The following is a 25,595-nucleotide window of genomic DNA, read 5'->3' on the forward strand; positions in this document are numbered from 1 at the left end:
TCCTCATTCTTCCTCTGGCACCCCCCGCCCCCAGCTCCTGCTCTCTCTCTTGCTCTCAAATAAATAAATAAAGTCTTAAAAAAATAAAAAAAGATGGACATGCAGGACTGTTTTAGAGATTAAGTGAGATAATGAATATACTGTGTCTGGCACAAACTAAGTACTTAATAAATTTCAATTTGTGTAAGTATATGTGTCTATCCTAATTTTTAAGTATTTACTATATTTTGGGCACTGTGCTGGTAAGTACAGGTATTATTTCATTTTATAGATAAGAAACTGAGGGCTAAACTAAAGGATACAGAGTCTCCTTATGGAATGATGGGGATCATGTAGCCAATCAGGTCTGGTTTAGAATCCCAGGATACCTAACTATTGGATTTTAGGCATAAGACTTACTCTCAGTTTACTGATTTGTAAACTGGAGATAAGAATACCTATTTTGCAGGATCACTGTAAGGAGAATTATAAACAAAAAAGTCCTAAGATTACTTAGTAAGCATTCAATAAATGCTAGCTATTAAAGCAGATGATTTACTTATATGCTATACCTCTATTAAAACCATTTAGTGATATACTCCCATCTCTATAAACCAGTCAGATTAAGCTGCCATCACTAGTGAGTGATTTAAAAAACAAACCTGTCAGTATGCTTTTCGTCTCCAAACCAACATGTCATCCAGTTTACAGAACTTTAGAAATTGGTGGGTGCTACACCCAGCCCTCCATTATTCATACTTATGACTGTCTGCTCCATTACATGGGTAAGGAATTTTAGAAGAAAAAAACCACTATTCATTTGTATATATAATCCACCTAGCACAGTACTTTGCACAAAGCTGTCCAATAAGCATTTGTTAAATACATTTTTATGTGAACCTTTAGAATTATTCTTTGGATCTGTCTCTGTTAGATACAGTTTTTCTGTGCTTTTAAATTTACTGAAACATTTCTGATAATGCGATATTCTTGAATAAGTAACATCGTTTTTATAACTGATGTTATGATAAATGAAATTATTTATGAACTAGTAAATCAGCCCCTAGAAAGAAGTGAAATGGAATATTAAGGAAAAACTTTTGCTTCAGGTTTTACTTTTTAAGATACAGGAAACACTATCTGTGAGAACATGAATTATGCGACCTGGTTCAAAGAACTGAAAAAAATGTAGGAACCTCAAACAAAACAAGTCACCCTAACTGGTGATCTGTTTTCAGAAATTCCTTCTTTCTTCCCTCCCTCCCTCTTTCCCTCTTCCCTTTCTTTTTTAAAAAGCTTTTATCTATTTATTTGACAGAAAGCAGGAGCAGGGGTGAGGGGCAGGCAGTAAGAGTAAAGGGAGGAGAAGCAGGCTCCCTACTAGGCAGAGGGCCTGAGGCCATCTCCATCTCAGGACCCTGGGATCATGATCTGAGCTGAAGACACTTAACCGACTGAACCACCCAGGAGCCCTGGGTTTTTGGAAATTTCTTTCCCCCTCCTTTTTTTTTTTTTTTTTAAAGATTTTATTTATTTATTTATTTGTTAGAGATGTTAGAGAGAGAGAGAGAGAGAACCCGGAGCAGACTCCGCAATGAGTGCGGAGCCCAATGTGGGGCTTGATCTCATGACCCTGAGATCATGACCTGAGCCAAAATCAAGAGTTAGGTGCCCCCAGAAACTTCTTGATGAAAAATCTTATTATATTTGTATTCTACTCCTGGCCCTGCCATTAGCTAGTTGTGTAGAGTGTTATGTAACTTTCCTATACCTCAGCTGTCTTATTTATAAATAGAGATGATATTCTTCCCTACCAGTTTCACAGAATTGATACGGAATTTTTTTTAATAGAAAAAAGATTAAAATTCTGAGTAAAAACAATACAGCTACTTAAGAACAACAAAGAAAGTAATTTTTTTTAGTAATTTAGCAATGCTATTATTAAATGGTATTCAGGTATTTGAAAATATGTACTTTAAACTATTTTATTTAAAAAGCACTGGGTGTTATACGCAATCAATAAATCATGGAACACTACATCGAAAACTAATGATGTACCGTATGGTGACTAACATAACATAATAAAATAAAATTAAAAAAATAAAATTCTACTACAAAAAAAAAAAAGAAAAAAGAAAAAGCCTAAATTTCTCCTAAAAAAACAAGTTTTATTTATTTATTTATTAAAAGATTTTATTTATTTGACAGAGAGAGAGAGATCATAAGTAGGCAGAGAGGCAGGCAGAGAGAGAGGGGGAAGCAGGCTCCCTGCTGAGCAGAGAGCCCTATGCGGGGCTCCATCTGAGGACCCTGAGATCATGACCTGAGCTGAAGGCAGAGGCTTAACCCACTGAGCCACCCAGGCGCCCCCAAATTAACAATTTTAAATATAGATCCTAGTTTTTTGCAATGATGTGGATAGAACAAGAAGGTATTATGTTAAGCAAAATAAGTCAATTAGAGAAAGACAATTATCATATGATTTTACTGATAGGGGGTATTTGAGAAACAAGGCAGAAGATCATAGCGGAAGAGAACTAAAAATAAAACAAGATGAAACCAGGGAGGGAGATAAACCATAAAAGACTCTTAGTTATAGGAAACCAACTGAGGGTTGCTGGAAGGGAGAGGGGTGAGGGGATGGGGTAACTGGATGATGGACATCAAGGAAGACATGTGATGTAATGAGCACTGGGTATTATATAAGACTGATGAATCACAGACCTGCCCCTCTGAAACCAATAATAAATTATATGTTAATTAATTGAATTAAAATTTAAAAAACTGGGGCAGCTGGGTGACTCAGTCCTTAAGCATCTGCCTTCGGCTCAGGTCATGATCCCAGGGTCCTGGGATCCAGACCCACGTCAGGGTCCCTGCTCAGTGGGAAGCCTGCTTCTCTCTCTGCCACTCCACCTGCTTGTGTTCCCTCTCTCGCTGTCTCTCTCTGTCAAATAAATAAATAAAATCTTTAAAAAATTTTTTTAAAACAATAAAAAAAATATAGATCCTAGTGTTAAAAGTTGTTTGGGGACAAAAAAAAAAAAAAAAAAAAGAAAAAGGAACTGGAATGGTTCTCTTCCATTTTATAACCAAGAAAACAAATTCTTCTATCCACCTTTGTCTTGGCAGAAGAAGAGATAGTTGTTAAGGAGAGAAGAGAGAACTGAAAGATAAAGCAAAACAAAAGCAAAAACAAAAACAACCATATCTGTATGTATACATATAGATATATATGTGTGTATATATATATTACAGAAGTTTGTAGCTACTAAGAATTGGAGGGATTGATGTTCTAGAAGAGACTATCTACTCAGAAGCAGGGAGGTCAGTGAAAAGTTATCAAAAGAATTAAAACACAGTTCTCTAGTTCTTAAAAAATAGGCACTAATATTGACACCATCAATTTTTAGTTTGGCTAAAGGTGGTTGTTTCTTCATGCATTTCCCTTTTAAACTACAGGTCATGTCAAAAGATCTATTACACTGCAAGACGCAATCAATGTCATTTAATGATACATAAATTGTAGACTATGCTTGTTCACAACTTAAGACTTTGGTTAATCAGTGGTTATTTTTATTATTATATCTCAGATGTAATTTAATGAAACTTAGCAAATGTTCAACTATGCAAAGTAAACTATGCTTACTTTGTCCCTAAAGGACAGTAGTTGCTTTTTAAACAAATTTTTGATAATATTAAGAAAAACCTTGCAGTAATAGGTCCCTTCAATTGTTCTAATCTACAAAAGCCAGAAGGAGTAAATAAGACAATTGTTCTAAGTAATTCACATAAACTGTTACTTTGATTTAATTGTAACATAGAGAGTTTTTGAGCGGGAAAATAAAACAAAATAAAGCATTAAAACTATACATCTTGGCCTCAATTATTAATACAATTCGACAGCTTAACTTGGCAATAAATCTTAAAAAAACCCAAGAACACTGAATAAAAAGAAGTGTAAGAACCTAGACTTTTATTACTCTGTATATATGAAAACTTTAGGTTAAGAAATATAGTTTAAAAAACCCTAGTGATTTAGGGCATTCATCATACATAACGGGTATTCATTACACATTTTAAACTTATATTTAACATATGGCAGTTCTGGAAATGCCTCTGAAATCTAGAAGTGGCCATCGGAATGAAATGGAAAAGCTCTTTGGTGACAAAGAAAACAGTATTCATAGTCTCTGTTAAACTCTATCACCCTGTATGTGTGAAAAATATTTAGATAAATCTATAAAAATATTTAGATAAAAACTAAATTAAACTACGCCAAAAATCTCCATGAATAAAAACGATTGTTTTAAATTCAATTTCTACTATTTCAGTTAGCAATTTACCTTTGTTTTCTTTAGTTGAATAACAGCTTCAAGAAAAGTTATATCTTCAAATGTCCTCAGAACTGGTTCAAGTTCTATTAAACATTCTAAATAAGAAAAAAAAAGTTCTTTGAGTTTGGATCACTCTAATCATTAAATTGCAAAATATAAGTGCTAATAGTTCCCTGATAAGGCCCTTGGTCAATTTTTCCCCAAACTGATGACATTCAACCCTCTTAGGAGCCTTTATTATATGAATAAAAATAGAAACATACATCATGGAATACACTTGAGAGTCTAAAAATATACCCTTATAGTTATGGTCAATTACTTTTTGACAAAGTTGCTGAGGCAATTCAATAGGAAAAGGATCGTCTTTTCAACAAATTGTGCTAGGACAGCTAGATATCCAATAAAAAAAGACAAACTTAGACTCTTACCTAACACCATACATTGAATTAACTTGAAATGGATGATCACTGAAATGTAAATACAGGAGAAAATATTCATGGCCTTGGGTTAGGCAAAGAATTTTTAGATATGATATTAAAAACAGGATCCACAAAGAATTTTGAAAATGCACTTCAAAAAAATTGAGAACTCTTACACTTCAAAAAGCTGCTATCAAGAAAAATGAAAAGACAAGCCCCAGACTGTGAGGACACTTTTCATAAATTTTATCTGCTAAAGGACTTGTATCTAGAATATATAAAGAATAATTAGACAACCAAATTTAAGAATGGGAATGTAACATGATGTAGCCATTTTGGAAAAACATTTGAGAGTTTCTCAAAAATGAAAGATAAGGGCACCTGGGTGGCTTAGTGGGTTAAGCCTCTGCCTTCAGCTCAGGTCATGATCTCAGGGTCCTGGGATCGAGCCCTGTGTAGGTCTCTCTGCTCAGCAGGGAGCCTGCTTCCCCCCCTCTCTCTGCCTGCCTCTCTGCCTACTTGTGATCTCTCTCTCTCTCTCTGTCAAGTAAATAAATAAAATCTTAAAAAAAAAATTGGTGTAATTAAAAAAAAAAAGATAAATTTAGCATACAACCCAGCAATTCAACTCATTGGTAGGAATCTGAGAGAAATGAAAACATGTTCACACAAAGACTTGCATATGAATAGCCAGAGCAGCATTATTCATAATAGTCAACAAACAGAAATAATCATAATTACTACTACAACTACTATAACAATCTATGAACTTACTGCTGAAAGGAGAGGTCAGGGTTCCGTATATAAAAATGAGCATGACTAACATATGGATGGTATATAAAGCCATGGTCTGGACTGGATTGTCTAGGGTGTGAATAAAGATAGGATACAAAGAGTAAAAGGCCCATGTTAGAGCTCTAAGGCACTCCAACAGTTCAAAATTGAGTAGAGGAAGAGAAAGAGATTGAGGAAGAGAGAATACTAAATCGTGTAGCCTCTTGTATCTTGAAGCCACCAGAAAGAAAATTTCAAGGAAGGAATCATTAGTCATGTCTAATCTTTTGAGAAGCCAAGTAAGATAAGCAGGCCCATTCTTTATGGTCCCAAAGTAAAGATGAAATTCCATTTCAGGGGGCGCTTGGGTGGCTCAGTGGTTAAGCCTCTGCCTTCAGCTCAGGTCCTGGGATCGAGCCCCACATCGGGCTCTCTGCTCAGTGGGGAGCCTGCTTCCCCTCCTCTCTCTCTGCCTGCCTCTCTGCCTACTTGTGATCTCTGTCTGTCAAATAAATAAAATCTTAAAAAAAAAAAAAAAAGAAATTCCATTTCAGTCCCCAAGAAGGAAAGTATAGGAATATTGCCATTCTTGGTAATCCCAACAATGTAGCTTTAGTGGAGATATGAAAACAGAAGACTGATAAAAGTTTGTTAAAACCTGAATTAGAGGGAAAGCAGCAGAGACAAGAAGTATGGACAATTCCTATAGGGTGTTTAGATTTGAATGGGAGCTCAAAAATGAGGTGGAACCTGAAGTCAACATAAGAAGTCATGTCTCCCCTCCGCCCCGTATAAAGATAAGGGATAATAATGGAATACATCTGTATGATAGCTGAATAATCCAGTAGACAGGCTGAGACTGGTACTATAAGAGTAGAGAAATACAAAGGAACAGAAGCTGGAGAGGGTTTGGGAATAGGATTCAGAGTACAAGTAGTATGTTTACATTTATGTAAATATATGGACACTTTTTCCCCTGTAAATAAGATAAGGCAGGAAAGATGGTTACAAGTACATCTAAGATTATAGATCTGGTGGTGGATCTATGAGATAGCAGTACTCTCTCACTGTTTCTATTTTTTTAATGTAGTGTGAAAACAGGTGATCAACTCAAAGGAAAGATGAAGCGTGGGGCGCAGCAGGTTTAAGAAGGGAAGCTAAGTTATTACCCCTGTCTTCTTTTCCTAAGCTTAGAATCTATCAAAAGCCACGAATAATGATAAATAATGATCAAAGTACCAACATTTATTACTGATAATGATAATGTTAATTTACCATTAGATCTGTAGCCAATTGGCTTGGAAAGAGTTCACAGCTTTACTCAGCCACAGGCCTCATCTACTTCCACATGGGGGAGCAGAAAATATGCATCCTTTAGACAGGCTGATTTCTAAAAGAAGGATAAAACTGAGAAGGGGGACCAGATAAGCATGCTCAGTTTTTCTCCAAAATTAACAAATGAGGTAGGTCTGAGGAAGAGTGCAGAAGGGCACATAGAAGCTGGAAATGTTCTTCCTATACTTTCCTTCTTGGGGACTGAAATGGAATTTCATCTTTACTTTGGGACCCTAGAGAATGGGCCTTAGGTATCTCCTACAATAGTACAAGATGATCACTGACACAAGGAAGCAATTCTCAAAGTTTTAGGTCTCGGGATTTTCTGAAATTATTGACTATCCCAAATAGCTTTGGTATGTGTGTGTTATATCTACTGACACTTACTATATTACAAATTAAAACTGAGAAAAATTTAAAACATCAGAATACATGAGAACACATTCCATTATTTGTTGAAGCAATGAAACCATTATACCTCATTTAGTCTTTGGAAAAATCCACTACAGACTCATGAGAGAATGAGAATTTAAAAAAATAATCTTACTATTTATTATTTTGAAGAGTTTTTGATTTTGTGAATTCTTCTGAAGTCACAGGGATCAACCACCCCAGGGGTCCTTATACCATACCTTCAGCTGATATATAAAAATGGAATAGTACATGCATTTGAGAAGCATAACAGAATTGCTAAGTAGTGTTTAGTGTCCAGTTCTGGCCATTATTTATTTATTTATTTATTTTAAAGTTTTTATTTATTTGATAGAGAGAACATGCAGGAGCACGGGGAGGGCCAGAGGGAGAAGCAGACGCCCCACTGAGCAGGGAGTCTGTGTACACCAGGCTTGATCCCAGGACTCTGGATCATGGGCTGAGCCAAAGGCAGATACTTAATGCTTAACCCACTGAGCCACCTAGGCACCATGGCCATTAGTTTAAAGAGAAACCAATAAATAACTCCCACTTCTGGCCAAGATGTAGCAACAGGGTTTGATTTGCCACTCTGCCTAAAACAACCAAAAAAGCCAGACAAAATACATGAAACAGTGGTCTTCAAAATACAAGATACCAGGCAACAAAGGACAATGATCACTGAGAGATGGGAAACAAATCAGGTGAGCCCTATGCCTCCCCACAGTTACTGTGTTGAGAGTTTCTAGCTGCAGCTTAAGAGGGAAGTGAGGTGGAGCCTCACTTCTCAAGTGAGTGGAAACTTAACTGAAGAGATGGGGCTGGGAGTCTGGGTAGACCAAGGCAGACAGAGTTCATAGGGCAGTATCAGAGAGGGGAGTCGTACACAGACAGAGAGCTCTGTGATCTGCAGAAGGCTTCTTTTAAGTATTTAGCGGTCAAAGCAGTGTAAAGTCAGAAAACCAAAAGTCAAAGTCTTAATCAAAACCACAGTGAGATACCACCTCACACCAGTCAGAATGGCTAAAATTAACCAGTCAGGAAATGACAGGTATTGGCGAGGATGTAGAGAAAGTGGAACCCTCCTACATTGTTGGTGAGAATGCAAGCTGGTGCAGCCACTCTGGAAAACACTATGGAGGCTCCTCAAAAAGTTGAAAATGGAGCTACCCTACAACCCGGCAATTGTACTACTGGGTATTCACCCTAAAGATACAAATGTAATTATCCGAAGGGGCTTGTGCACCTGAATGTTTATAGCAGCAATGTCCACAATAGCCAAACTATGGAAAGAACCTAGATGTCCATCAACAGATGAATGGATAAAGAAGATGTGGTATATATATACAATGGAATACTATGCAGCCATCAAAACCCCCGAAATCTTGCCATTTGCAATGATGTGGATGGAACTAGAGGGTATCATGCTAAGTGAAATAAGTCAATTAGAGAAAGACAATTATCATATGATCTCACGGATATGAGCAATTTGAGAAACAAGACAGGGAAAAATGGAAGGAAAAGAAGGGAAAGGAAGGGAAAAATGAAACAAGACGAAAGAGGGAGACAAACCATAAGAGATTCTTAATCTCAGGAAACAAACTGAGGGTTGCTAGAGGGGAGGGGTGTGGGAGGGATGGGATGGCTGGGGGATGGAATTGGGGAGGGTATGTGCTATGGTGAGCGCTGTGAATTGTGTAGGACTGATGAATCACAGACCTGTACCCCTGAAACAAATAATACATTAAATATCAATTAAAAAAAGAAAAGAAAAGAAAAAAAAGAACAATAGGGAAAAACCTGGAAGTCTGTAGAAAAGTAAGTATGGCCCAATAGTATGATCTTCAGGGAAGCTAGAATTTTTAGAGAATGGAAAAGAAATGAATATTTGGAAGTGGCACTAGGTACAAAGGAGATAGATACCCTCCCACATAGCTCTGAGAAATAAGAAATAAAATGTGAATCCATTATAAGCAACTTTTGATTTTTTAATATAGAACTAATGAGGATTGGACACAAATTTTGAATAAAATGTACATTTCATTGCTTTTTTAGTTAGAAAGATAATTCCCCAGTTTGTGGCTTATCTTTTCACTTTTTCTTAATAGAATCTTTTGAAGTGCAAAAATTTTCAGTTTTTTCAAAGCTCAATTACCATTTTTTTTCATGGATCTTGTTTTTGATGTCACATATAAGAGCTCTTTGATTAACATAAGGTCTCAAAAACTTTCTCCTGTGTTTACATTTAGATGATGATCTGTTCTACCTCTGAAACAGATCTTAATTCTATCTAATTTTTCTATCTCAGATTCCCACCTTAATTAGTAAACATTTGCTAGAGTCTCCTAGGTGGTCTCTTTGGTTCCACTCCTACCCTTCTCCAGTCAATTTTCCACACAGCAACAAAAGTGATTTCTCCAAAACAAATTAGATGTCATTTCCATAGAAACACATTTTAGTGATGTTCCACTATACTTGGAATAAATTTCTAACCTTTTTATGATAGCCAACAGCCCCTCCTTATCTCTCCAATCTCATCTCATAAAATAAAAACAGGAACTTAATTAAAAAAAAAAACAAACTTTAAGCTTGCCATTTAACTTGTGTAATTTTTCAAGGACTATTTTATTCACAGTATATTCACTTTTTTTGTGTAATTCGAAAGGTCCAGACTAAAACTGTACACTCACTTAAGAAAGATGGTCTTTCATCTGGATTTTGCGCCCATCCACTTTCTATTAGAGAGATCATAAGTGTTCGATGAGGTATATCAAGTGGCAAACTTTCTTCATTAGTGTTAGGTCGATGTCCTTGTGATACACTATACATGATCTGCAAAGGATTGGTGACTTCTGTCAAAACAAATATATTCCATTCATTAGAAATATATTACGATTTAATACATTTCTTAAATACATTCTAGAGTCAACCAAATGAAAATGAGGGAAACTTAAAATCTTAGGAATAATGCATTACCCCCCTTTTTGTTAAAGACATATATATACACATATATAACCCAGCAGACTTGCATGCCTCCTGTGGTGGAGTTTATAGCCTCACCTCACCTCATTAATTTTAAGCTTGGTCACGTATCTGATTTGGCCAGTGAAACATGAATAGAGCACAGCTCAGCAGAACTGAGTGGAACCCAACACAGCCAAGAATGGCCATTCACATCTAATGTGAATGAGAAACGTATGTTTATTGTGTAAGCTACTGAGCTTCTGAGGTTATTACACAGCAAACTGACCTATATAATCCTCAAAATAAAGAAATGGACAGTGTTATCAGAGAACTTAAAAATTATTCTTCATTGTTTATTATAGAAGAAACATTAAATTTTCAAATAAAGAGTTTTATAGCTGGAACAAATCTAAGAAATAAAAATTTAAAATTTTCATTTTGCAAATAAAAAAGAAATGAAGACTCAAGAGATTTAGTGGCTTGATCACAGTGCTAATTACTGTCAGAACAAGAATTAGAATCTACATTTTTCTAACCCTTACTCTAGTACAGTTTCCAATATACAGTGGATTCAGAATTGATAAATTATTGTTTTTATAGTGTGTTTTCCACAAAATGCATGGTAGGCATTTTTAAAACAAGATGGGCTTTATTTAGGTAGTTCTGGATATGGCCTACCAACATGGTATCATCTAGAGTAAGGAAGTGAAAGTAAATTTACCTTCAAAAGGCTGTTTTCTGGATAAGACTTCCCACATGATCACTGCATAGCTGTTTAAGATAAAAATATACATACAGGACAGTATAAACTAACTATACATAATAAACTAAAAGAGCACTGATTTTAAAAGGTGACTGTGGAGATATCATTTTTGCAAGTAAGAAGGCAGCAAAATGCTGTATAAAGAAACACCATACACAATCAAAGTGATTAATGTATATATACAATTTTGTTCTGAAAGGGAATTAATTCAATTTGAAAAATTAGCAAATTACTGTAATAAAAATTTGAAGTTATAGGCAAGGATAACTTCTTTTGGATGATTCTTAATGACCTCTAATTATATGATTCTATGATTCATACAAAACAAAGAGCAAATAGGTCTCATGTAGCCCTATTCTGTTAACTTTTTTTTTGGTCTAAGTATTGTCTCCTTTGGTATTGTTAAATGTTAACCACACTATTTTCCTTCCTCCTCCATCAATGTCACATAAGATAAAAACCTTTTAGTCCTATATTATAAATTGACAGGACAATAAGATATGCTTCAAATTTTTTCAAGGATGTAGAAGTGGCTTAAAGCAAGGCATCTTTAATTTGAAAAATATTAACCACAGTGGTCTCTACTTTATTTTACCACACTTATGAGAGAAGACTAAAAATTATACATTAAAATGTAGCTTTGGGGCACCTGGGTGGCTCAGTCAGTTAAGCATTTGCTTGCGGCTCAGTCAGTTAAGCATCTGCTTGTAGCTCAGTTCATGATCCCAGGGTCCTGGGATGGAGTCCCACATCCAACTCCCTGTTCAGTGGGGACTCTGTTTATCCTTCTCCCTCTGCCTCTCCTCCCACTTGTGCTCTATCTCAAATAAATAAAATTTAAAAGAAAATAAAATGAAGCTTCAAAATTCCAATCAATCTTGTTTTTAGACAAGGTTAACTCTGAGCGAAAGTAACATATCATACCTATAGATATCATGCTTGACACTGGCTCTTGATTTTTGTCCAGGTTCATAGTTCTCAGGTGGCATATAGATAATTGTCCCTCCTTCTGGTGAAGATTTACTAGTTCGTGATTGTGAGAGGGACATCATACGCCATTTTGATAAACCAAAATCTGCAATCTGTAAGGGAAAAGAGTAAATAATTGAATTTTAAAATTTTTTCTTTAAAACAAAACAAAACAAAACAAAACAAAAAAAACAAACCAAGAACTGTCTTTGTTTATATTCATTGTATTTAGGTATGAGACCAGAGGAAATGTTCTATATAAATATTTAATTTCTACATATTCTATCAGTTTCTTAATACATTAAACTCTAGAGTACTGAACCCAGTAACTCTTGAAGCAACGCATACTGACTTGAAGTTCAGCATAATGTCACAAATTTTGAAATGGAGACCGAGTTTTGAAAAATTAAACCGGAATATTTTTTGTCTTAAATTCTGAATGAGCATATATGTCAAACATTACTTTTTAAGATAAGTAGTTTTACAGCATGTGCTTTCAAAATTCTCCTACACCCCACAGAAGTGCAAAACTACTGGTATTCAATATGATTGCAACTGGGCATTGCTTGCAACTTCAGGTTTATATGTTCTTATTTACAATGCCCTAAAAATAGCAACCTTAAATTCTGAAGCAAGTAAAATTCCAATATAGTATAGGTCATTATTATATGATTTATGCCTACCACTAAAAGAATCATATCTGTTGTTTATTTAGCATATAGAGCATATTTAAGTCCATGATAAGGAATGCCTAAGAATTACTGGTGACATTCTATAGTTTTGATATATCGCTTACAGTTTTGCTTCACTTGTAAATTTTGTGTAGATGTTACACAATATCTTATAACTCCCTATTTAAAAGGTTCCTTATTTTTAAAAAAATGGAAGACAACATATAAGAACAGAAACAGTATTTAATGGACAAAGGGTGTAGTAAATCTTTAAATTAAAAACACTTAATTTAAATTACTTCGATCTTCACACTGCATAAGTTAGGGTCAACAGAGGGAAATGAACTCTATTTAACACACCATTTGTGTTTCAATTATTTAACTCTTACATTTTTACTAGTTTTAATAGGAGAAAATTTGTTTAGTGTTTAGATGAATTTGATATTAAAAAACATTATTCTAAGGGAGGGGACAGACTATATACATACATTATCAAAATAAAAGGGTAAGTCTAAGAAAAAAAATAGAAAAGACCAAGAGAAAACATGGTGCCAATACATAAAAAGCTAAGCTGGATTCTCAAAGGCAATATACCACATGGCTAAGAACACAGGTTGTAGAGCCTAAAGTTGTATTATATTTATATTCCAATTCTACCACTTAATTAACTGTGTGTGAACTTGAGGAAGTTTTAAATTTTTCTGTGCCTCTGTGTGATCACCCACCTGCAAACTGGGGATAATAACACTATCTATATTGCAGGGTTGCAGTGAGAAAATTAAATGACTGATTCTAAGCAAAGCATTCAGAACATTATCACATAATAAGTGATCTATATGTGTTAATATTATTAATGTTTTGTATACAAGTTGCTCTTATTCAATACTATCTGTTCTTCTCACCTACCCTCTAAAACCAAAAACCAGCACTCCAATTGCACATTTACTAGAATAGTAAGCATTATTATGATAAGTAGAGTTTACTTTTATGCCACAAGTGAAAAATGCTAAAAAAAAAAAATTGAGATGTGGTCTCACCTTATACCTGAACCATAATTTGCAAATTCTTGGGCTAAATGTTGGTTTAAATACAGTACTGTAGAAAATGTGTTCCTGAGCTTGTTTCCTTATGTGCTCCTTCCCCAACATCTTCATCTTTATTCTCAAACCTGACCTAAAAACCTTAATCAGAAATCTATGAGCTGATTTTGTTTGGTTTTCACCTGGTACTTTATTTCTCCCCTTTCTTCTTTTTTTTTTTTTTTGAAGATTTTATTTATCTGACAGAGATCACAAGTAGGCAGAGAGGCAGGCAAAGAGAGAGGGGGAAGCAGGCTCCCTGCTGAGCAGAGAGCCAGATGTGGGGCTTGATACCAGGACCCTGGGGATCATGGCCTGAGCTGAAGGCAGAGGCTTTAAACCACTGAGCCACCTAGGTGCCCCTATTTCTCCCCTTTCTCTGTTATAAAAAATACCATTATAAAAGGCATGACTTATTAAATCTGGATCTTCAACAGAAGGATAAAAGTGGATAAAGTGAGGGAAGGAAAAAGAATTCCATGATTTCTTGAAGGTCTTGATAAATTTATCATTCAGCCATGAAGACAGAGAATAAGAACCTTCCCATTCTACACAAGATCTTAACATGCATTTTGAAGCTAAGGGCTTTCTTTTTAACTAAAAAGATGATTTTATAAAATCAGAGGAAATTAAAACACACTACTCATAAAAATCATCCATGATCCTCTCACCCTATTAGAATAGCTATTTTCATTTACATATACTATCCTTATCTACAAAACTATAAAGTTATCATGTAAGAAGTTATGAAGAATAAACCTGAAGTATTCTGGTTCCCACACCGGCCTGAGAATAGCAGAGAAAGTGAATATGGCACATATAAATATTTTCATTCCAAAAAAGCCTATCACTAGTTCATTGGTATCTAAGGTACACTAATGGACACCTGATAGATAACCAAACTGAATGTATTCTTTTTAAAGTAGAAAAGTCTCAGTTGACCTTAATCAGAGTAAATATTTTTCTTTCAGATACTATGATTCTGGTCAGCATTCCAGTGAGAAAACTTATTTCAGAAAATGGTAGCAAGATGTAAACTTCCATTTAATTTTGTTAAGTATTTTTATTTATTTTTATTTTTTTAAAGATTTTATTTATTTATTTGACAGACAGAGATCACAAGTAGGCAAAGAGGCAGGCAGAGAGAGAGGGGGAAGCAGGCTCCCCACTGAGCAGGGAGCCCGACGTGCGGCTCGATCCCAGGACCCCAGGATCATGACCTGAGCCTAAGGCAGAGGCTTTAACCCAGGAGCCCCACGTTAAGTATTTTTAAAGATATTTTGCACTTCATTTAAAGGCCTTTCCAAGAAGATAGGTAGATTAAATAACCATTACTTTTTCATGGTTGGTGATAAACTTTGACTTTAAAGGGACATTTATAAATTATAGTAAAAAATAGAGACACATAGGATGCATGTAAAAGAATGTTGCTTATTTATAAGAATAGTATTAGAAAGGTCACAGCTCTGTATATATGAAAATTAATAAAAATTACAAAAACTAAACAAAGTCAAACTATTCTAAATTCTGTTCATATCAAAGACCAAGGATACCTTGTTGGTCAGTGAAAAGAAGAAAGTAGGAATCATTACCTATTACTTTGCCTCTGTTTACTCTGTTAACTATAGTTTCCAGACTGAGATGAAGAAAGTAAAGTCCAAGGACACTGAAAGGTTTAAAAAGTGCAAATCTCAGGTTATTTTATATATATTTCAGGTTATTGAGAATACCTTAGAAATACCTCCATGGTGCTATTAGTGTTCTTTGTGGGACAGAATGGAGAGGCACTATAGGATATGAGAAGAGTAAATGCCATTTTAACTTTCAAAAAGGAAAAAAATGTTGACTTTGCATATCTACTTATTGATAAATACTGTTGGTAGACACTTTAATCCCTGCTTAAAAAATTTAGAAAATTTAATATAAGGGATGCCAGCAAGAATTCATGAAAAACAAATAATACCTTACCAGTGGTTAATTTCAGGTCTCATGTGCTATATCTCAAGAGCTCGGCACAATGTCATGGCTGCTCCATAAATATTTACTGACTAAAATTATGACCAATTTCATTTCCTTTTTTGACAGTAGTAGTACTGTCAAAAATTAAATGTTAAAACAGTTTGCATATTATAAAACACTTTGTTATTTTATAATAACATGCTTGACTATTACATTATCAGGCCTATCTGGTATATATAGAAGATATGGAATTCACTCATTTGTTTATTCAACAAATACTTAGTTAATGCTTCAGTATGGCATGTGCTGAGCAGGTGTCAGTTAATAAAATAGACTAAATTTCAGTCTTCATGGAGTTTATATTCTAATTGGGGGAGAGAGTCAATAAACACATTAATAAACACAATAACACATTAATAAACACATTAATAAAAATATTATGATGGATGGTGAAAAATAATATGAAGAAGCATAAATCAAGGTACAAAGACACAGAGGAATTGGGTGGGTCATCAGGGAAAGCCACTCTGAAGATGAGGGAATAAGCCAGGAGGAGAACTGGAAAAGTAGTCAAGCAAGGTCTCCTGATTACATTTTTTTCTTTTTTCTGATGATATTCTTAAGAACAAAATGGAGAAATACGGGCAGTATAACAGTTCTCTCATAAGTATTCCACACAAAATTAGTGATTATTCTCCAAAAGTGCTAATTAAGGATTGATATTGACCTGGAGGGAGGTTCTAAGCACCATGTTGTGTGGCTCTGATCCGAGTACTGGTTAATATTTAATCATGACTTAAAGATACAAAAACTAGCTAATTAAATCTGAGGATGACACAAAGCTGGGAGACAAGTTAAAACCCTTGATCTACAGAAATAATTCTGAAAAAGATCTTAAGAGGCTGAAGTGATCACTCAAATCTAACAAAATTAAATCTGATCATGTTCAAAAAGTATTCTGCAAAGTACATGATAAGGAGATGTGGCTTAAGTAATAAAACCTGAATAAAAGAACCTCTCAGGACTTGTTGATGCTAAGCCTAATTTAAATGTTGTGATATGATCACCACGCCCCCCCCCCAAGCCAATGAATCATTAAGTATTAAAGTGTTTAGGGACCAGGGAAATGACACTTCCATTCAAGTCTATATTCATAAGGTCATATTAGGAGTATTTTTTTTCATTGTGAGGATAAAAGTTGAACAGAGGTTTAACACTGAAGCATCTGGATAGCACCTGCGATTAAAACCAATGTAATAAGGAAACTGGCTGAAGAACTAAGGATGTTCCAAAGAGAGAAGGACAAAACACAAGTGTATGTGAGGGACAGGGAGATTATAGCCATCTGCAAACATTGACAGGACCGTCATATGGGAAGTAGAATTGGACTTATTCAGTTTATCACAAAGAATAGAACTAGGACCCATGGATGAAAACAAAGGGAAGGCGTTTCAATTGATCATATAAGAAAATGTCACAATAATTTAAGTATGGATATTAAGACTCCCCTGTCATAGACTAACTGCCTTCGGAGACAAGGGACTATTATAGTGAGCATCCAGGGACTTACTGACCATGAAGGCACTTCCACCTATGTGGTTATAGCTGATATAATATATTGATCAGTTTCTTTTTTTAGTATTATTGAGATGGCAGCTTGCTTTTTTCCCTTTCCCCTCCCATTTTATTCTAGGGAGATGAAGTGCTTTTAACAGAGTTTTTTTTTATTTAGCTTTTCTCACATTTTTTGTATTAATTTTTCTATTGTTCCAACTTCCTTATTATATTTTCTTTGAACATTTTTTGGCATTTACAGTAATCTCCAATTACATATATTATTATAAGAAGTATAGCCAAATAACAAAAATAAAGTGAGTTATATTTAGTATTAGTTAGTTAGCAACTACTTTTTATTTGTTGTCGTTAGTTAGATACAGGGTAAACTATGAAATCACTACTACATCTGGTGCCTTTAGGCACCTAAATCTTATGCTTTCTACAAAAGTTAATTCAAAGTGGATCCTAGATTTAAATGTAAAACATAAGACTCTAAAACTTTTAGAAGATAACACAGAAGAAAATCTTCAATACCTATGGCTTGATGAAGGCTACTTAGATATGACAGCAAAGAATCACCATAAAGGAAAAAAAACCTGATAAATTGCACTTCATCAAAATTAAAACTTTTCTTTGTGAAAGATCCCGTTGAAAGGATGAAAAGAACAAACCACCAAAGGGTAAAAAATATTTGTGAACTACGTATCTGATGAAGAACTTGTATCTAAAAATTTTAAAGAACCCTAAAAACCCAATAATAAAAATCCAAAGGGTCCAATTAGGAAATGGGCTTAAGACATGAAGAGACATTTCACTGAAAAGGATATATAGGTAGCAAATGAGAAAGTGTTCAACATCATTAGCCATTAGGAAATGGAATTAAAAAGACTTTGATGAGCTATCACTATACACCTATTACGTGCTAAAATAAAAAACTGTGACAATACCAAATGCTGGACAGGATATGGAAAAGACAGGTCAATCATACATTGCTGGTAGGACGTACAAAGGTATAGCCCCTCAAAAATAGTTTGGCAGTTTCCTAAAAAACTAAACAAACCCTCATCCAGCGGTTGCACTCTTGGACATTTAGCTAATGGAACAAAAACTTATGTTCATTCAAGAAGCTGCACAGGACTGTCTGTAGGAGTTTTACTGTAACTGCCAAAGACTGGAAAAAATACAAATACCTTTCAGTTGGTCAATGATTAAACAACTTTGGTATACACATACCATGAAATACCATTTACCAATAAAAAAGAACCACTATTGATATAAGCAACAACTTGGATGGATCTCAAAGGTATTATGCTAAGTAGACAATGCTAAACTCAAAATACCACATACATGGTATGATTCCACTTATACAGCATTTTCCAAATGACAGAATCATAGAGATGGAGAACAGATCAGTGGTTGTCATTGGTTAGGGATAGTGGAAGGGGAGGAGATGAGTGTGAACATAAAGGGGTAGTATAAGTGATATATTTATGATGATAGAGCAGTGCTGTATCTTGCTTGCTGTGATGGTCACATATGTGCTAAAGCAACACAGAAACTATATACATGCATTGTACCAATGTCAAATTCCTGGACTTGAAATTGTACTGTGTGATTGTAATTGTACATGTAATTGAATTGTAATTGTACGTGTAATTGAAATTGTACGTGTGATGTAATCACTGGTAGAAACTGAGCGACAGGTTCATGAACCTTCTTGTGTATTACCTCTGCAACTTCCTGTGAATCTATAATAACTGCAAAAAAAAAGGCTTATTTGATAATTTCAGTTAAGGACATAATGACTTTGTATTTTTTACCATAATTCTATCTATCTCTGGAGCCTAGGAATAAATAAGCCTCTGAAGATGGAAGAAAGGACAATGAAGAAAAGAATTATAGGCTATGGAAAACAGAGAGGATATTAAATTGGTTAGGTAGAGAAAAAAACACTAAAAGTCTTTAAAACCATAAGTAATTACCTTAACATGAAATTCATTATCCAATAAGATATTTTGAGTCTTCAAGTCATGATGAAGTAGAGGAGGATTCATATTGTGCAGGTAGTTTACACCCAGTGCAATTTCATGCAGGATGCGAAATCTCAGTGGCCAAGCAACATCGGGATATTCTGTTTTCTTCATATACATGAAAATAAACAAAATGAAAATAAGTGACCATATTCACTAAATTTCCACTTAGAAAATTAAATATTCCATGTGGAAATACAGTATAAAAAAAGGTCAAGACATATGTTCATTTTTATTACATAGTATCATGGTATCAATTTGACATTAACATTCATGTATATTTTAATTTCCTCAATTTTAGAAAAGATAATAATGACTTTATAGTACTGATATTTTCTTTTAATTTATGTTAGTAATACAACTACACGGTATTGGCTCTTCTTTCTTCATTTAACATAGTTTTCAATTTTTTATTTTTCTGTGTAATACCCAAACACTTGTCTATATTCACACCTATCTCTTATTCTATGGTTCATATGAAGTAACTTACCTGTGCGCACGCACACACACACACACACAGAAAATTTCTTTCTAGTACATACCAAGCCATCAATTCAAAATTCATAATTTAAGTTTCCTATTGATATAAAATCATACCTTATTATAATAATCATTACATCAATTAAAATTATGACATTATATTCATTTACTAAGCATGAATATCCTATACTTCTTATCATATAATTTTTATATTCTAGCTTGAAAAATTAGTCTTTGGGAGTTTTGCCTTTGTGAAAGAGAAAAAGATCATCTTCATTTTTAAGTGTATACAATACAGATATATTTAAAATATAATGTTTTACATATCCTGGTACTTACAAGTGATATTCATCTGAACTATCTGAACATAGAAGTCAGTGTACCTTCCCAGGAGAATGAACATACTTAGAACAATTTCTTCTGAAAATTATGTAGTTCAAAAGAGTCATAAGACCTCTGTGCAGTATAGTATCACATAGAGGCTTTTGATTGTGGAGACAGAGGTAGAAGAACACTCACTCTATATATTATGATTCCTTCTAGGGGTTGGGAGTCCCTTGAAGGAGGCTCTTTAATTTCTAATGGGCTCCAATTTTGGGCATCAGAGTATCTAATGGGTACTGGGGTGTGAGAAGAAAATATCAGAATTTATATTTATATTCATTTTTTAAAAAATGAAATTTTGCTTAAGTAATATTTGTATCTTGATTGTTGTGTTAGTTATACAAATCTTATACACAGACATCAGTTACTATAATCTCTCCTTGTCTCAGGTGGTCTATCATAAATAGTGATATACTTTGAAATAAAGAGGAAGTCACTACATGAGTGGCTGACAGCGGCACCCATTCTCTCTTATTGCTTACAGAACACTGTGATGTATCAGAATTTAGGAGCATCCACTAACTGGATTTTACAGATCATGTTACCAGGTTTTAACTAAACTAACACTCACAAAACAGACCAAGTGACTTAAAAAAGATTTCTGGAGAAACTGCAGGTTGCATATAGTATTAATAATATAAGCTCAAGCAAACAACAATAGATGAATACACACAATTTGAGACTAAGGATCCACAAATTTCCTTACTGATAAGAATGAGGGTCCATCCCTCCAGTTTGCTCACTGATGGGATTCACAGTCAAATCCAGAATAACTAGTACCTGGATAAAAAGGTAAATGGCTCATGCCATTGTCTATCATTGGAAAAACCAATATATTTGGTATTCAGAGACAGACTTACTTGGCCTATTGAGAACTTTATGAACTGGTATTATAAACATTTAATTTGAATCCTAAATTGTTTTTAACATAAAATAAAATCTAGCTTAACTAATAGGACAGTGTACAGAGTTTGTCTCTTCTCTCTGCCTCCCCTACCTGTGTATATATACATGTAGTTACTGGAATTCAGTTTAAACCTCAGGATCAGTAACCTAAGCAAAATAACCTCAGTCCTACAGAATGCAGGGCCTGAATCCCTGGTATTTTTAACAACACAAAAGAAACCATAAATTGTCCAACTTTACCACTGTAATCGTTTTCCATTATTCTTCTTGTGAGTCATCTACATCTCTCCAAATAATCTGATCATATGTAAAACCAAAACACCAGACAGCTTGAATAACAGAATTATAGCTACTAAAAATGCACAATACTTACCCTATGTAGGAGTTCATTTAATGATCCATTTGGCATGTATTCCGTAACTATTCCCAAAAATTCAGGCTCATTGCAAATTCCCAAAATTGGAAGAATGTAACTAAATCTAGCTTTGTGTAAAATTTCAGCTTCTCTTAAAACATCATTTCTTTCACTAAAGAAAGAAAATGTATAATTATTTCAAAGTAATGAAAAATATACAATAATCATGCCTATAACATTAAGACTAGATTTTTTCCTATTAATTGACCTCATGTAAATTATGCAACTTCTCTGTCCCTTAGTTTCTTCATATTTAAAGTAGATAATATCCACCCTATATACATTCCACAGGTCTGTTTAGAGACTATAATAACTTCTCTGAGCCACTGACAGAAAAAAGTGCTGTATACACAGGTTATTATACTTTCCTGGGAATGGGAAAGGACACAGTATTTGAGTAATTATTAGAATTATTGCTGTTTGAACTAATTACAGTTTATGTTGTACTAGATTATATTTGATTAGAGTATTATACTAAATTTCATGGTTGCATACTTTGTGCATTTTTTCCAGACATTTAAATAATAAACTCAAATGTTATAGATTTAAATGACTAGATGATAATAGTTGCATAAGGGTCAAAAATGCTTAGAAATTATACAATGGAACTCAGGAAAAGACTTCACCTTTCTCTCTCATCTGCATGTCCTTAGGACCTGAAACAGTACCCGGTACCTGGTAGATATCTAATAGATATGTATCAAATGTATTCTAGGAAGTTACTAGTGAAGGTTGTGTTTGGAAAACTGCAGATTGTTTAATATGAATCAGGATACCTACCAGAGCATGTGAAAGGAATGAAGGTGAATAGGGTAGGCTAGAGCCTCATCTCAGCCCTAAAGTCAGGAAAGGATATTTACACTCTATTTGGTAGTTACCAAATTGTGATTGCAGGTTTTTGAGACGGGTAATGATATGAGCAGAACAAACTTTTAGGATTATTAACTTAGCAGAAGGATGTTGGATCAGCAGAAATGGGCAGAGTTTTAAAGTCAGGTATTAGAATATTACAATACTAATTAAAGATGTGAAGCAATGAGAGTCTAAAACTATAAAGGTCACAGTGAAAATGGAAAGAAAAACACTAGCTGAATAGAATGCCCAGGTGGTGGTAACTAAGATAGACATATTAAAAAAAAAAAAAAAAAAAAAAGCAAGGGAATTGGAGATATCACTGGTTTTTACCATGGACAGATGTGTTGGTAGCAGCAATAACAGAACAGAAAGTTTATTCAGTAAGCAATGATATTTATTGGGCAAACAATGATGATTAGTTGGTGCTTAAACCACTCAAGCTCTGGATGAATGGCTGTTGAAATAGGAAAACAACAGACATTCCACACCAGACTATGAGGTTTGCTCTAAAAGCAAACAAAAGGCAAAATAAAGCAAAAATCTTAGTTACTTATGTTCTAAACAGATCATATATTTATGTTTTGAAATTCAAGAGTTACAAGCGGACATAAAGTAAACAGCTTTTTCCTTCTCCCTGTTCTTCAGCCGCTTAATACTTCAACTGTGAGGCCACCTATTATTCAGTTTATGAGACCTGTTTTAATTAAATTTATCTTCCCTAAATTGAAACACTAAGAGATGGAGGTCAATAAGAACTACATCTTATTGTTAGCACTTACAGGGAGACAAAGAATGGACTTAAAGATTTCTGGATACACTGAAAAACAAAAAACAAAAAACCATAGAGAGAGCATGCTGGTGAAGTCTCAGTGATATTTAATATACTTGTGCTATCTCTCATTAAGAATATCAGGCATTCTTCCTTCTACTGTGATCCCATTATGTGTCAGCCACTTTATATGTACTATCATCTGAAGACCAACCCTCTAAAGTTGGTTACCTTAACGCACTCTATATGAGGGCACTGAGGCTCAGATAAATAATTTTCTAATAGGCCAACATTAAGTGGCAGGGTTGGAGTCAGATTTGAACTATAGTTGTGACACTCCAAAGCCTGTGTTTTTTCCATTCCACTGCTTGATCAAAGAAAGGAAAGGATCAAGGAAACTTCTTGAATTCAGATTTCAGGAAGACTGAGTGAGTGGCAAAACAGAAAAAGCCAAAAATAAAGAGGTCTAAAATGGATTTTATATTTTTAAAAACAAAGAAGTTAAATACAGCTTTCACAGATATATCACCAAAATACCCAAATCAAAATTTCAGTCACAAAACAGTTATGTCATCCACACCATGTTTGAAAAACCAATCAGACACATCTACACATAAAGAGACTGTTGGGGAAGGGCCACTCTTAGGGCAGAAGTCAGATTACAGGGAATGACTCACCGATCACTAAAATAAGAACGTGTAACTGCACATAAACTTATTTTCATCCAGATGGTGTCAAAGAACAATGCAAACCTTTTCCACACCAGAGCCCATGTACATGCATTTATTATTCCCACTTTATAAGTGAGGAAATGGACACCCTGTGAATCAACTGCATAGCCTAGTTCTATGTTCAGATTCCATGAATACTGCTAATGTTAACATCTTAGGTAACAGGTGGGAGAAAGAACCTGATGCAGTAATGCCAGAGGGCTTAGCTTGTCCTTATGACATCTCTGACAACAGAATTTCCACCATTTTCCTCAAGAATTTTAGGTTATGAATATTGTTAATGAGAATAAAAAGGGTTAGAGGAGCAGCATCCAAAATGGGAAGATCAACTTGCTTTAGAATACCTAAAGGGCCCATTAGGGTTAGATATCCATAAATTTACATAGCTGATGCTAAAATATTTTCAGCCTTTCTAACCAACCACCACCCTTCAAACTTGACTACATATACATTTGCACATTCGCCCAGCACTTGCTCCACAGAACTCAAGGCCCATGTGAAACAGACACCACATCTTCTCTATCAGTAGATCTGGATTATGATATACAAAAAGTGGGAACACTCTCCAGGGGTGTCCCAAATGTACTGTGAGATCTGGCCCACCCAAGCCTGATAGCAAGACAGCAAAGGAAAGCTACAGGCAGATGAAAGTCCAGTAACATTGGCAGGGCTGAAGCTGAGGAATTTATCTGACACTGGATACTAACAGCCTCTGACCAATCAGGCACCCAGCATGATGAATTCTGACATTAAATATAGGGGGAGGAGAAGAGAGTGTTGCAATCATGGATGTTAACTCACCAAGGACTGAATGCAGGGCCTAGTTAAACCTCTAGTGGAAGGCAAATACACAAGACTAATGACTAGACCCACTGACTGATACATTCGATCAGAGGTCAATCAATGGGACAGGACTGAAATGTTTTTCTGGAAACAAACTAATACTAACTTTCCTTTAAAACCCAGACAGTGCACGGAAATTGTTCAGGACGTGAGAGACATTAAAAAATTTCTGGTCTTAAGTTTACTTGTCTTCTGATTCACTGTATTGTCAGCAAAATAATACACTTCTCTGGGGACAGGCTTCGCTGGGAGAGAGGCAGGAGAAACTAGACCAAATTGAGTTTGGTATCTACACTTTCATGACCATACGTAATAAACCACAAACAAAACAAAAACAACCAAAGGCCCACACCGAAACACGCTGACTTTTGTGTCGGGAGAGAGGAAGCCCAGGAATAAGAGGGACGGAGAAGGCGAGGGCAGTGGAGAGAAGAGATGAGCAGAGGAATGCGAAGGGTGCATCTTCAGAGAAGCCAGTTCTCCCCACCATGCAAGCCCCTAGGCTTGAAGGGCTGCCCAGAGGTGACGAGAGGCGGGGCCGACCCCCAAGCGTAGCCGCCGTTTGGGATCCAGAGCCCGCTGGCCTGGGGCTGATGTTCGGGACTTCGCGGGGGTGTCCTACCTGTCGAGCAGCGGGGTGTGGATGTGCAGCTGCTTCACGGCCACCTGAACGCGCCAGTCTGCGTGGCGGGCGGACGACACGGTGCCTGACGCGCCGCGGCTCAGGTAGCGCAGGTCGGCGAGCTTGTGGCAGGGAATGGTAGGCAAGGCGCTGCAGATACCCTCCCGGTTCATGGTCGCGAACCGCGCGGGCGCTTAGGCCGCAGGCCCGCTCTGGGTGTGCCCGCCGCTTCAGCGGTTTCCGGGGCTCGTCAGCTGCGCTCGGGCGCTCGCACCCGCCCCCCTGTGCGGGAGCTGGAGCTGGAGCGGCCAGGCACTTCCCGCGGCGGGACACTAGGTCACGA

General features: G+C 35.5%; 1 protein-coding gene across 3 annotated transcripts in view; it reads right to left on the reverse strand.

Annotated features, from left to right (window-relative positions):
- The window catches only part of LOC111146577 (receptor interacting serine/threonine kinase 2), a 38,236-nt gene extending 12,695 nt beyond the window's left edge, over positions 1-25,541 (reverse strand). For all 3 annotated transcript variants that reach the window (XR_002640544.1, XM_022502182.1, XM_022502181.1), the window contains exons 1-7: positions 25,253-25,541; positions 21,391-21,544; positions 19,200-19,355; positions 11,907-12,064; positions 10,941-10,990; positions 9,946-10,107; positions 4,326-4,411 (exon numbers count right to left, since the gene is read on the reverse strand). Coding sequence is in view for 2 of the 3 variants with exons in the window: in XM_022502182.1 (XP_022357890.1) it covers positions 4,326-4,411; positions 9,946-10,107; positions 10,941-10,990; positions 11,907-12,064; positions 19,200-19,355; positions 21,391-21,544; positions 25,253-25,425 (939 nt within the window). In the remaining variant the exon portion in view is untranslated. The remainder of the gene's footprint in view (positions 1-4,325; positions 4,412-9,945; positions 10,108-10,940; positions 10,991-11,906; positions 12,065-19,199; positions 19,356-21,390; positions 21,545-25,252) is intronic.
- Positions 25,542-25,595: the final 54 nt, after the last annotated feature.

The sequence above is a fragment of the Enhydra lutris genome, unplaced genomic scaffold, assembly GCF_002288905.1.
Source record: "Enhydra lutris kenyoni isolate GAN:26980312 unplaced genomic scaffold, ASM228890v2 scaffoldscaffold14, whole genome shotgun sequence".
NCBI lineage: Eukaryota > Metazoa > Chordata > Mammalia > Carnivora > Mustelidae > Enhydra > Enhydra lutris.